Below are 14,210 nucleotides of genomic sequence, written 5' to 3'. Positions count from 1 at the left end.
ATGTGCACCTCCTCTAATCAATGGAAGCACTGTGAGTGGCCGTCAGACAGGCATCGTGTCCTTGCAAAAAGTACATCTTTTGAATACAGGCAAGACTGGCATTGTCGTTATCTAATTAAACAGAAGTAAAGAAGGAGAAAGATCTCTCCAAGATTCTCTCTTATTTTTTTGGAAGTCTAAATAGTTTTAAACTGAAGTTTAAAACTATTTCTACACTACTGAGTAACTAAACTCTAATTGCTATCTAAATTGTTCTGTTTCTCTATTTTAGGTCATTTTAAGAGATTGCTATTAGAGCTTCATCTGCAGCCCTAGAGAGCTGAGAAAGAACTGAGAGGGTCAGGACGCACAAGCACCAACGGTACCACAAGGCAGCTACTGCACATGCGCGTCCCAACCAGGCACTGCTACCAAAAGTCTCCGATCAGCGACACCGGGATGCACCAACACCTAAAGCGGAGCACTCACAAGGACAGCATTCAAAGAAGAATTACTACTTTCTAGATCACAGCATTTGAGCCAACAAAAAGGAACTGGTATTAAAACTGGTAAAGTCTACCACGAAAATGCTTCATAAAGAAATCAAGCAAGTTAAGATTTTGTAACTACTCTGTGAATCTCAAAGTTAGTACTCACAACTGAGAGGCATCTTCCAACTATGCAGGAATACAGGACGGAAGAGAGAAGACTAGAGTAACAGAGCAAGCGTGGGAAGTAAGCGGATAGGAAGTCAAAGAGGTAAATTGGAACTAGTTCAAATAATTTAAAACAAAAGGTCAATCTGAATTGGCACAAGATGGGTAGGAAAACAGTTACTTAATATTCCCATATGGCACTTGGATGCTTATGGAATTTCACAAATCAGTACTGTATACCATCTGCAGAACAGTTTTGAATATTGTAATTTGATCTTTTTCAATAGCTAACCAAAAGCATGAGTTTGATTAAAAATCTGAAATAAAAAATGAAAGTGTGAAGATTAAGGACTTCGGCCTGTTCCCGCTGAAACTAATCAAGACACTAGGGGTCAAAAACAAGTTAATGGAAACCAAATCACAATTATACCAGCTGTTAAGGCATGTATTTTGTCTTATTTTATACATAGTAAATGTGTACAATAAACTAATATTAAACATCAGATCACCACCAACTTAGGTTTTTGAATCTTTAAAAGAAGCACACCTTAACAGTACTGCATCAAAAAAAAATTATTCTAGGATCAGTGGATAGCTTTTATTATCCAGGCTCAATGATATATTAGAACATAAATACAGAAGGCAGAATCAATGGAAGGGTTCAGAAGAGTAGAGCATTAGAAATGCTATGAAGTTTAAGTTTCTCTGAAATTTGAGAGGCTGAAAAGAGACAGATGATCAGTGTACTGGGATACATTTAACATATGCATTGTTTGCATCTGCTTCATCTTATAAACTTAAGACCTATGAGTAGATAATTCTGGTACAAGAGACATTATTTCTAAACCTAGAGATTAAAAAAAGATGTACTCTGTTACTACTATATTTTAAAATTTGTAATCAGTTTGTGGCCAGGTGGTTCCTTTTAAAAATTATATCAAACAACTGAACCAGAGATCATTAAAATATCTGCAACATGCAAATGTGCACTTTTATTCAGAAGTTATGCAAGTGTCTAATTTAAAACTGTAAGTGCTTTCAATATTTAATCTATCATATCTAAGGTAGGCCTTCCACAGATTAATCTCACCACATGTAGCCCAAGGGGCTGTCTTGCCTTTAATTTATATTCAGCTGTAAGGAATCTACAGGCCTGTATCTTGTAAGACATTAGCTTAAACAAGTTAGCATAAGCGTGGTTAAATAGGCCTGTAACCTTTGGCATAGACAAATGGCCTAATTACTTTTAGATTTTGAGAAATAAGGAGAGCTTGCTCAATGGTAGAAGTTGGAACTTAACAGTAAATGGCAACTGCAAGAAACTTGGAAGTAATAGCTGCAGTTCTGCTTTAGCAAGAAGTGATGGGTATGATAATGAGTTAAAATGGTATTAACACATATCAATATATGTGTACTTATTCTATAGGTTAACTTTAGCACTATGTGGGTAAGGAAGTTAGATTTGGCCAAAGTGGGTTGGATATTAGCTTATGGCCTATAATAGGGCAACCCACCATGTGGCGTTAGTTCTTTCTTCTAGACTTTTCTGCTTTTCCCCATTTGACCCTTCAACTCGTTCAGGAACCTGGACAATTGGATTCATTGCCATGCCAGAGACAGGGCTGGTCCTTTGTCTCTTACCACCAGGTCCTCAAAGAAGGGTACAAGTATGCAAATTTAAGAGTTTATGCAAAGAATGATACCACAGATATCTCCAATACTGTATTATCTCTATCTTTTTATATGGCTTGGATCCTTTCTGGCTTTATTCATTATTTTAATAAAGGTCTCTAAGGTTATAATTTGCCCTGAGCGTGAGTGTCCTTGTCACCTACCCTGAGGCTTCCGACAAGATATTGGAATCATAGGTTTTAGTTCTGTGTAGCCTGATTTTGGGACAAGAACTTATCATAGTCATATCAATTGTCAATCATTACAATGATTAACCTATTAAAAGTGTCAAGCAATACATGCAACTGGTAAATAGAACTGTTGACATAACCAGTATCCTTCAACCACTGTGCAAATGCATAGGATGTCCAAAAGGCATTGGATATCAGCTATACATGGAGTGCCCTGTGCAGCTCTCTGACTGGTAGTTATTGCCTAGAAGCAGCTTAGGCAACTGGCTCGTAATCATAGTAGGAAAATACCTATGGAGTCTACTTCAAAGAGTCATGTAGGACCATACAAAGTCCTCGTATTTTACTTGTGCAGGCCTTTTACGTGAGGAAGCTACAGATTGACTATTGCCAACCCTGAAGAGACTGACTAAAGAAGAAATGTGACAAGAGAGCAAGGAAGACAGTGAACAGATCAAAGGAAGAAAAAAAGGTGTAGTGCAAGGAGAGAGGATAAAGATAGCGAGGGAGAAGGGAAAAGCATACTTGTGTTCCCAATGCTGTAACTCAGCTTTTCTTACTAAGACTGTGGAAAGTAACCAATCAAAATATGTTTACTGCACAATTAGAAGCGACTATCCAGCCCACGTAATCTGAAGAGTTTTGGGATACATGCAAGCATTTCCTTTACTTCCCCCTATACAATTAGGAATTTAGATTATATTTTCTTCCCCAGGAATAGTTGGGTACAGGTATGTATCATAGAAAATATAATTGAAGAGTTAGACAAGTGATTTTTAAAAAATAATAAAAAGGCATAGCCTTATATCCCTGAGTGCTGTATAAATATTGGCTGATTAAACACCGACCTCACAAGGATTTTAAGGATTAATGAATACCAGCCTCAAAGATTTTGGGAGGATGAAATATTACTTTTACTTGATGCCTACTTCGAAGCTAAGGACAGCGAAATAGTACCTCACCTATTGAACAAGGAACACTGTTCAACTCAAGTTTCTAGCACCAAACAGTTATGCTGTGTAAAAACAGATAAAATTATAAACTGGAAGTAACTTACTCATTCCTGAACATTCTCTATCTCCGTCCCACACATTAGAAACTGCATGCCCCGTCAACAAGAGGTTAATTAAGCTTTGGCTATGTAATGGAAAGATATACATTATTAAAAAGTGATATGCAATTTATTTCTGCAAATCTAATTACTCCTGAACAAAAGGAGAAAACTCATATCTTAGCAAGCATTTGCTGTCTAAACACTTTGAATTCAGTTTAAATATCTATCTCAATGACACCCAAAACAGTTTAAAACTAACGTTTTTAAGACTGCCAATTTATCACCATTTTAAGAGATTGAATACTTCTCCTGGAAATTCAGTATTAAAAGGGTTTGTTCCAAATTGCAGCAAACTGTGTGAACAAAGGGGTTTCAAGAATTCAAGTAGAAAGTTACTGCAATAGTTGTTGCTTTTATCTACTGTAGAATAGCAACTGAATTCTTTTCATACTAAGGATGCTTAACAATGATTTCTAAAAGAATAATTGCTTGTAGAAACATGGGAAAGCGTGTTAGTCCACTCTATGGAGACCATTGAATAACCTGGCTATTCTAGTAAAAATATAAAAAAGTTGCAAACATATCTCACAAAAATTACTATTTTACAACTTACCTCCCATGGCCATAAACAGGATCTATCAATGGCTCTGAGGAATCTTCAATTTCATTTTTTATGTTTTCGATACCCTAGAGAAAAAGCAGAAGCACTCATTGGAGTATTTATAAAAAAATTAATGCTGTTAAAGAATGAAGACAAGCTTAAAGCTAGCAGATACAAAATAAAACAGACAATAAAACATATCAAGGTTGGCTGCTTTGCTGCAGAATGGCATAACTGACAGAAGAGACACTAAGGGCAGTGTCACTTGAAAGTGAGAACAGGCAGTCTCATGGCACTGTTGTAGCCAGCATTGCAAGTTATTTACGTTCCAGATGCGCTAGAGATTCATATGTCCTTTCATGCTTCAACCACTATTTCAGGGGACATGCGTCCATGCTGATGATGGGTTCTGCTTGACAACAATCCAAAATAGTGCAGACGAACGCATGTTCATTTTCATTCTCTGAGTCAGATACCACCAGCAGAAGGTTGATTTTCTTTTTTGGTGGCTTGGGTTCTGTAGTTTCAGCATCTGAGTGTTGTTCTTTTAAGACTTCTGAAAGCACACTTCACACCCTGCCCCTTTCAGATTTTGGAAAGCACTTCAGATTCTTAAACCTTGGGTCAAGTGCCGTAGCTATGTTTAGAAATCTCACAGTGGTACCTTCTTTGCGTTTTGTCAAATCTGCAGTGAAAGTGTTCTTAAAACGAGTCATCATCTAAGACTGCTATAACATGAAATATATGGCAGAATGTATGTAAAACAGAGCAGGGGACATAATTCTCCCCCAAGAGTTCAATCACAAATGTAGTTCACTTTTTTATTTTATTTTTTTTTTAAATGAGTGTCATCAGCATGGAAGCATGTCCTCTGGAATGGTGGCTGAAGCATGAAGAGGCATATGAATGTTTACCATATCTGGCACATAAATACATTGCAATGCCAGCTACAAAAGTGCATTATAAACAGGTGCTCTCACTTTCTGGTGACACTGTTAAAAGAAGAGGGCAGTATTACCTCCTATAAATGTAAACAAACTTGTTTGTCTTAGCGATTGGCTGAATAAGAAGAAGGACTGAGTGGACCTGTAGGCTCTAAAGTTTTACATTGTTTTGTTTTTGAGTGCAGATATGTAACCAAAAAAAATAATCTACATTTGTAAGTTGCACTTCCACTACAAAGAAAGAGATTGCACTATAGTACTTGTATGAGGTGAATTGAAAACTACTATTTCTTTTATTATTTTTATAGTGAAAATACTTGTAATAAAAAATATACACTTTGATTTCAATTACAACACAAAATACAATATATATGAAAATCCAGAAAAACAACCAAAATATTAAATAAATTTCAATTGGTATTCTACTGTTTAACAGTGCAATCAATACTGCAATTAATTGTGATTAACTCAAAAAAATTAATCACGTGAGTTAACTTCAATTAATCGACAGCCCTAATATTGATACATAGTGAGGACCTAATACAAGAGCTGGTTATAGAGGACAACCTTAGTTCAAGTGACCATGAGCTAATTCAATTTAACTAAATGGAAGGATATACAAAAACGGGTCTGCAACTAGAGTCCTGGATTTCAAAACGGTTAACTTTAAAAAAATTAAAGGAATTAGTCAGGGAAGTGAACTAGACTGAAGAACTCAAAAATCTGAATGTAGAGAGGCTTGGAATTACTTTAAGTCAACATTGTAGAAACTATTTGAAGCCTGCATCCCAAGCAAGGGGGAAAAAAATCATAAGGAAGGGCTGCAGACTAAGCTGGATAAGAAAGCATCTTAAGCAGATGACTAAGAGAAAGCAGACAGCCTACAAGGAATGGAAGAGGGAGGGATCAGCAAGGAAAGCTACCTCTTGGAGGTCAGAAAGTGTAGGGACAAAATGAGAACTACCAAAAGGCAAGCAGAGTTGGATTTTGCAACGGGAATTAGAACCAACAGTAAAAGGTTCTATAGCCATATAAATAAGAAAAAAAGAAAAGAAGAAGTGAGACCGCTAAGCAATGAGGATGGGGTGGGGTGGAGGTTAAAGATTATCTAGGCATGGCCCAACACCTAAACAAATACTTTGCCTCAGTTTTTAACGAGCCTAATGAAGAGCTTGGGGGTAATGACAGAGTGACTAATGGGAATGAGGATATGGAAGTAGAAATTACCACATCGAAGGTGAAGTCAAAGACAAATAGCTTAATGAGACTAAAAGCAGCCCAGGTAATCTCCATCCAGGAATATTAAAGGAACTGGCACATGAAATTGTAAGCCCACTAGCAAGGCTTTTTAATGAATATGTAAACTTGGGGGTCGCACCCGCTGACTGGAGAATTGCTAATACAGTTCCTATTTTTAACAAAGGAGGAAAAAAGTGCTCCAGAAAACTAAAGGCCTCTTAGTTTGACCTCAATTGCATGCAAGGTCTTGGAAAAAATTTTGAAAGAGAGTGTAGTTAAGGACATAGATGTTAACAATTGGGATAAAATATAATATGGTTTTACAAAAGGTATATTGTGCCAGACCAACTTAATCTCCTTTGAGAAGATAACAGATTTTTTTAGTCAAGGAAATGTAGCAGAGATCTAATCTACCTGGATTTCAGTAAAGCATTTCATACAGTTCCACATGGGAAATTAATTAAATTAGCGAAGATGGGGATTAATATGATAATCGCAAGATGGCTAAGGAACTGATTAAAGGGGAGACTACACCAGTCATACTAAAAAGGTGAAATCTAAGGCTGAAGGGAGATTATTACTGGAGTTCCTCAGGGACCAGTCTTGGGACCAGTATTATTTAACATTTTTATTACTGATATTGGCAAAAAAAAAAAAAAGGAGAGTGTGCTAATAAAATTAGCGGGTGACACAATGTTGGGAGGTATTGCCAATGTGGAGGAGGATCAGACAAGAAGATCTGGATGACCATGTAAACTGGAATAGAAGAAATGGAATGAAATTTAATAGTGCACAGTCTAAGGGCATGCATTTAGAGACTAACAAGACTTTTTGATATAAGCTGGGGACATGTCAGTGGGAAGCACCAGAAGAGGAGAAAGACCGGGGTGTATTGGTTGATCACAGGATGACCATGAGCCGTCAGTGTGATGCAGATGTGAAAAAGGTTAATGCAGCCCTAGCATTCATAAGGCACAGTAAATCCAGCAGAGAAAGGGAAGCGTTAGTACTGTTCTACAAGGTACTGGTGAGACTGCGCACAATACTGGTTTCAATGTTTAAGAAAGATTAATTTAAACTGGAACATGTGCAGAGAAGAGTTCCTAGGATGATCTGAGGAATGGAAAAGTTACCTTATGAGAGGAGACTCAAAGAGATTGGCTTGTTTAGCCTAACCAAAATAAGGCTGAGCGGAGATATGATTGCTCTCTGTATATAATCAGGGGATAACTTAAATAACTTCTCTCCCTCCCTGGTATTTAAGTGCCGAGGTGGACAGATGAACAAATGGACATACACCGGCCATTAACAAGTCTAGGCTTGAAATTAGGCAAAGGTTTCTAACCATCAAAGGAGTGAAGTTCTGAAACAGTCTGCCAAGTGCTAGGGTGGGAAACGGATGGATGGACAAAAAAACGTAACTGGCTTGGTAAGTTTATGGAAGGGGTGGTATGATGAGACTGCCTACAATGGCATGTAGTTGATCTACAACTGCTAGCAGTAAATATCACCAACAGCTGGTGATGGAACACTAGATGGGGAAGGCTCTGAGTTACTACAGAGAATTCTTTCCCAGGTATCTGGCTGGTAGGTCTTGCCCACATGCTCTGCTCAGGGTCTAACTGATTGTCATTCTGACCCTAAATATAGCAAAGACTCTGAGGTTTTCTCATCTTCCTCAGCAGCATGGGGCATGGGTCACTTGCAGGTTTAAACTAGTGTAAATGGTGAATTCTCTGTAACTTTACGTCTTTAAAGCATGATTTGAGGACTTCAGTAACTCAGCCAGATATTAGGGGTCTGTTACAGGAGTGGTTGGGCAAGGTTCTGTGGTTTGCAATGTACAGGTCAGATTAGATGATCATGATGGTCCCTTCTGACCTTAAAGTCTATGGGATAAGGAACAATCACTCTACTCACAGTCAATCAGGGGGGGAACATTGCCAGGAGATCCTCTGACTTTCCCCCCTCCTCAGGATTTCACTGCTATCAGCTGAACTAAAGACTAAAATGAAAATGGAGCTACAGATTTATGGACCTAATGTCCCTACTTAATAGGCAGTAATGGGATGGCAGTCAACACAAATACATTTTAACTCTATAAAGAGATTCTTTTCCACCTACTCCCCTGTAAACTACCACGTGAAGTTCAGAAAGGAATTTTCTTAAAAATACACTATTTACAAATTTATTTCTGTGCTGGATGCCCTACTGCAACATGAATAAGGAGCCCATCCTACCCATAAATCTGGAATTAACTCAATTTTAATTTCTGAGCTTGCTGCTCACCTTTAAGTAAAGGGATAATGATCAAATCTTTTCTTTTATAAACAAACCTTTGTCAATATCACAGAATACAGAAAGAGCAGTACTCCAAATTTATTTGTCCACACTGAATACTGATCCCACATGGCATCCTTTAGTTCTGGAAAGCTTTGGAATGATTGCTTGCTGAAGACAGAAAAAAGGAGAAATAATTTAGATGTAGCATTAGAATAGTGTAAAAAGTAAAGAGGATATTAGGTTCTAACATTAAGCTGTTACTCTGTTTTTACTTGGACATCAGTGTTACTGCATGCTGAGACAGTTAAACAGCAATCTCTGCAGTTAATATACCTGCCACATAACTATTAGTATTTATTTATCAGAAGAGCAAATAAATGGTTTCTTTAGAGAAGCTGGTTACAGTATTATATTTTTACTGATATGCAAATATTTTTATGTATTTTATGTAAATTAGGTACATTTCAAATAGCGCAAAGTGGCTAGAATAAATAATTAACAAGTTTTTCAAATCTGAAGTTGCAGTAGACTGAATAGGTCTGTCAGTACAGTAATTAATAATGAAAGGAAAGGAGAGGGGAGAGTTGTATCTTAAGAAAAACTCTACCTAACCAGGTGAAAATATTTTCCTTCAATGAACATTGTGTAGGACCTATTATAAACCACTTTCCTCTCTGAGACTTCATTTTAAAGACCAGCTTGCCCCTCAAAGAATCATTAAGGCTTTGAAAGGCTGCTGTTAAAAGGACATATCCTCAATGGGCCACCTCTTAGACAAAGCCTTAGTGAAAGCAAAAAGTCCTCAACTCGTCTGTGGGTGGGTGTAATGGGAAAAACTGGTATGGAAAATAAGGTGGCATATCTGGACAAGCAGATAGATTGTAAATGAAAGTCAGAGGTAGAAGAAATCTCTGAATGCAGGTAAGTGAGGTGATTGCTTTCTCTTGGGACAGCATGAGATCACAACCAGAGATTTCTTTTAAGAATACGTATGCATTGTTTCTTTTCTGTCACTTAAGCTGAGAAAGCCTTACCTAATGTATGTTATGCTAAGTGTAAATCTAAATATATTAAACAAGCCATTGTTTTTACTCCACTTTTTTCTGTTTTTAATAAATCTTATTTAATATTAAATTTATATTGCAATGGTGCAAATTTGCTTGTGAGGGAGAAGATTCATCCAAGCCTTTATTGGTAACAAAAGGCATCCTGCAACCTTGAAACAAGTACAGGAGGCACAGAAAGTTCAGAAACCTAACCCGCCAAATGAATTTGGTCAACAGGGCATGGAAAAAGATGTCTACTCCTAGTGGGCTGTTTTGTAAGAAGCTATGATGAGGAAACATCTGGGGACCTAAGACAGGACCAAGGAACAGACAAGAGTTGATTATAAGGTCAGGCAATATATTTTTTTCCTCCTCTCTCCTCTGTCACACAAAAGGATGTTTTGAAAACTGTTGGTAGAGACTATTGTAAGTACTCTTGAGGTGATAAAAACTTGTAGTGACCTTTAAATTGGCAACGTATTTTATCCAAAATATTCTTAAACTTTTATTACTATTCTCGTTTTGTTCCTTACATTTTATTCCTGGAAAAGGTATAACATTTTTTAAAAAATTTATTAGCTTCAGAGACAAATTCAACAGCATTTGAAGGATGAAATGCTGTTGAATTTGTCTCTGAAGCTAATAATTTTTTAAAAAAAATTTATACCTTTTACAGGAATAAAATGTAAGGAACAAAACGAGAATAATAATAAAAGTTAAAGAATATTTTGGATAAAATAAAAAGTTACCAATATAATAATCTAAAGGTCACTACAAGGTTTCTTTTATAACATACACACACACACACAAATAAACAAACCAACCAACCAACCAACCTTGTAGTGATAGACAGACAGACAGACATTTCTTTAAAAAGTTTCCTGGCCTGTCTAAGTTATGGAAAGATACCAGGTGAGGCAAGCTGTTTCTTGTAATAGAGGTCAAACAAGTATTTAAAAAAAAAAAAAAAAACAGCATAAATCTGTGAAGACTATATCAGAACAAATTTAATTATTCATATCCTTTTTACTCAAACATGCCTTTCAATTAACTGCAAAGAGATGCACATAATTATGTGCAGTGTGCTAATCTGATATTTTAGATAATTTTAAAAAATCTGGAACCAATTATTGCTTTCTTTTTGAATTATAAATACACAGCGTAAAAACAAAGTTTTAAACTCCAAGTTTGACCAACCCCTACAACACTTTGTCATATATATGATTTTGAATATTAGTGAGATTGTAAAATAATGTATTTTAAATGTTCCAACATGTTACTTACTGAATTAATGCATGAAATCGCTCAAAGCCAAGCTCTTCGGCAGCCAAGGCAGCTATACACAAGAGACACTTTTCAGCACTACACATGGCAAAAAATGACACAAGATACACACAGCAAGCCAGTACACTTTCAAGCGTCAATTATATTTTTAATTTCCCCTCCTTTTGAAAGTTTCAATTTTATTTTCAATGTTTGTATCTAACTGATGTAATCTTCTTCACTGTAACAATATGGGTCCTTCAGCATACAAATCAGTGAATGCACCACTATTTAGATTACAGAAATGTATCTTAAAATTTAAAAAAACAAAACCAAAAAAAAAAAACAAGATTACACAGCCCCTAGTTTGTAGCCTTGAAAATTTGTAAAAATATAAACGTCTGATTTTGCAAAAGTGATGATTGTTAGTCAACCAAGCAGAAGCATGCTACAAATAATTTTGCAAGTCAACTGCAAGTATTATTTTCTAGAGGAAAGCAAGCATGAATATTTGAATAGTTTTAGAGCAGTGTCAATGTAAGAAAGCCGTACTTTTTTTCAAATGTTTAAGTACTATTTGTTTTTGTAAACAAATTAGAATAGTTCCATATAGTTTTAAGCACACTGTTCCTGCAACAAGTTTTCATAACTCTAAACTAACTCTCTCCTCAGACAGTCCTCAAATATATCTACAGCTAGAGGGAAAAAAATACAGCATGTAGTGTTGTCCCAGGTTTAGCATAGACATTTGGTCCCTCATAAAAGCTTTTGAAACGGAGAGAAAATGAGCTTTTCTTGACTTTCAATTGCTTTTAAATAAGTAGGCTCTAAAATCTGTTTTGATACTTGTAAAATGTGTAAAACAACTATCTAAGATTACAAGAGACACTCAAAAAGCAGCATCATTAACAGGCTTTGACTCCACCAATATTCCTAAATATTTTATCTTATTCCTTGTGTATAACAGCTACAACAGATGCTTTCACTTTCAATTAAAACTGAACAATGAATTTCTGAACATCTATTTGATCCTATCAGTGCTTCCATTTGCTTCAATGAATGCATGATTGTGCCCTGTATCAGTTACAAGTGTACCTGTCATAAGCAACACTACTGAGCCAGTATGAAGGTTCACAAAGCATTAAACATTCCTCAAATAATCTAATTTATCTGAAGAGTGGCTTAATTGAATATCAAAATTGTATTTTCAAGAGTCTTTTTAGTTTTCCTGTAATACACAATATGCTTCTCTCTTCAGTAAAGATGTGACTTTTGCAAAGACTAATGTCAGATTTATGAATCATAGGAGGTTTTGGACCATGATTTCAGTATCCTTAGTGCTGTCACCTACATATTAATGGTTTTAAAAATCACAAGCAGTCAGGAATTGCAACATTTATATTTATAAGAAGAATGATCTTTTTTTAAGTCTCATGTCCTACCATATGCATTTTGGAGAAATATGAAGACAAAATACTTGAACAGAAGATAAGACAAATATGCAATGTGGCCAGATAATAATAGTTGGAACCTTAAAATCAATTCTGAAATGGCTAAGATACCTGTGGATCCTTGTCTTTATTAATAGATTTCCTTTTTAAAATAAGTTAAAAAAAATTCAGAGCTATTTGCTTTGTTTCTCTAATCAGTGGACCACTCACATATCAAGATAGAAATTGCCAAGTTAACCCCATAAAAAGTGAATGGACCAGAATATTTTTTGAAAAAGGGGAATGATCATTAAACCCTTTCAACTTAATGGCTAAAAAGCTTTACACAATCTAAAAAAAAAAATTGGGGGGCAGAAATCATGCATGTTACATTCCTACACAAAAACATATTTTAGAAAACATGAACAGTAGCTCATAATGAAAATTATTGTAACTTTAGATACAATAGCAGCTATGACGACTTCTTTAAAGAGACTAAGAGTTTTTTAAAACAAAAAAAAAAAAGGTAAAGGAAAAAAGTTAGAGAGAATATACATACAAATCAACATTTGAACCCGAGAGCTTGCATGATTATAATAAAGTGCATGGCCAACAAGTCATTAGTGTACACCACAAAAGCAGATCAAACAAATGTGACCATTCTGTATGTATGTTTGAATCCACTTTGTTGGAAGTTCTAAGAACAGTATTTTAGACCATTTCACTCTGATACTACTTGGAGTGGAATAGCAGAAACTTAACATTTGGAACAAAAGCAGGAAACAGACAGACAACAGATGAGGGGCCTGGAAGAGAAGGGATAGCACTAAAAAAAATAGTGGAGACAGGCATAATTCAGATGAGATCACACAAACAACATTTAGATGGGATAAAAAGAGGAGACGAAAGAATAGATGAAATAAAAAAAATCTATATAAGAAAAAAGGTGATTAGAGAAAAGCTGAGTTTAAAAAAATATTATATTTAGAATATTTGAAATTATTTTATAGTGTTAATGTATTAAGCCAGAATTAGAAATGTTTACAACATTATAAATATACTTCAGCTTTTATTCCATCGGAATAATGTAATTAGACTCCCGAAAGCAGCAGCCTGATTGCCTAGCTGATTGCCATCTGCAAAACCATCCTGTCCTCCGCAACATCAAAAGTCTTGAAAAATGAAAAGGCAAAGTTTGAATGATCATTTGGTCACAGCAGCAAAGGCAGGAAATTTCAATCTATGTCTTAACCCTGCCAGTGCTGAAACTTTGCACTACCATCAGTTCTTTGGTACTCATCTCTTTGTCCACAGCTTGGCCAGATAAGGATTTGGAAGCCCCCCTATAATTAAAACAGGAGAAAATGAGGATAGGCCAAAAAAAATCTTCAGACCGGGAGAGAAGTAAAAATCAAAATACTTCTTGAACACCAGAGTACAAGTAAGAGATGGGCTGTTCAATGGCCAAGAGCAGAGAGAGACAGACAAGGGAGGCTCACCATTGAAATTCCCTGCTCTTCCTTTAAGTACAGGCTCTTCATAACAGAAGGAAAATTTCATCCCATTTATAAAGGGCAAAGTCAACCACAACTCCCAAACTGGTACAGCAACATCAGAAAATATATAGGCATACATTGGGACAGATTAGTTCACTACAACAGTTAGCTCATACATTCTAACTAGCCTAGCCGTAGTGAGAGTGATCACACTACTGAACACTTTGAACTAGAGTGACTGGATTATCAGCGGATTAGTTGAAAGTGGAGTTGCTGCATTACCTCTCCATTACTAGCTCCAGCTTTAGCAGCACTCCCTTCCAAACCATCCTCCTTTATGGGCTAGCTGGGTGGAGC

General features: G+C 36.0%; 1 protein-coding gene across 2 annotated transcripts in view; it reads right to left on the bottom strand.

Moving 5' to 3' along the window:
* Positions 1-14,210, bottom strand: part of MINDY3 (MINDY lysine 48 deubiquitinase 3) — a 79,843-nt gene that overhangs the window by 56,470 nt on the left and 9,163 nt on the right. Inside the window, exons 5-8 of one of the 2 annotated variants that reach the window (XM_030550458.1) lie at positions 10,949-11,000; positions 8,672-8,786; positions 4,165-4,238; positions 3,555-3,634 (exon numbers count right to left, since the gene is read on the bottom strand). In XM_030550458.1, the coding sequence (XP_030406318.1) occupies positions 3,555-3,634; positions 4,165-4,238; positions 8,672-8,786; positions 10,949-11,000 (321 nt within the window). The remainder of the gene's footprint in view (positions 1-3,554; positions 3,635-4,164; positions 4,239-8,671; positions 8,787-10,948; positions 11,001-14,210) is intronic. The other variant, XM_030550459.1, reaches the window with a different exon arrangement.

The sequence above is a fragment of the Gopherus evgoodei genome, chromosome 2, assembly GCF_007399415.2.
Source record: "Gopherus evgoodei ecotype Sinaloan lineage chromosome 2, rGopEvg1_v1.p, whole genome shotgun sequence".
Lineage (NCBI taxonomy): Eukaryota > Metazoa > Chordata > Testudines > Testudinidae > Gopherus > Gopherus evgoodei.
Note: the sequence above shows the minus strand (reverse complement) of the source record. Positions and strands in the feature narration are given on the sequence as shown.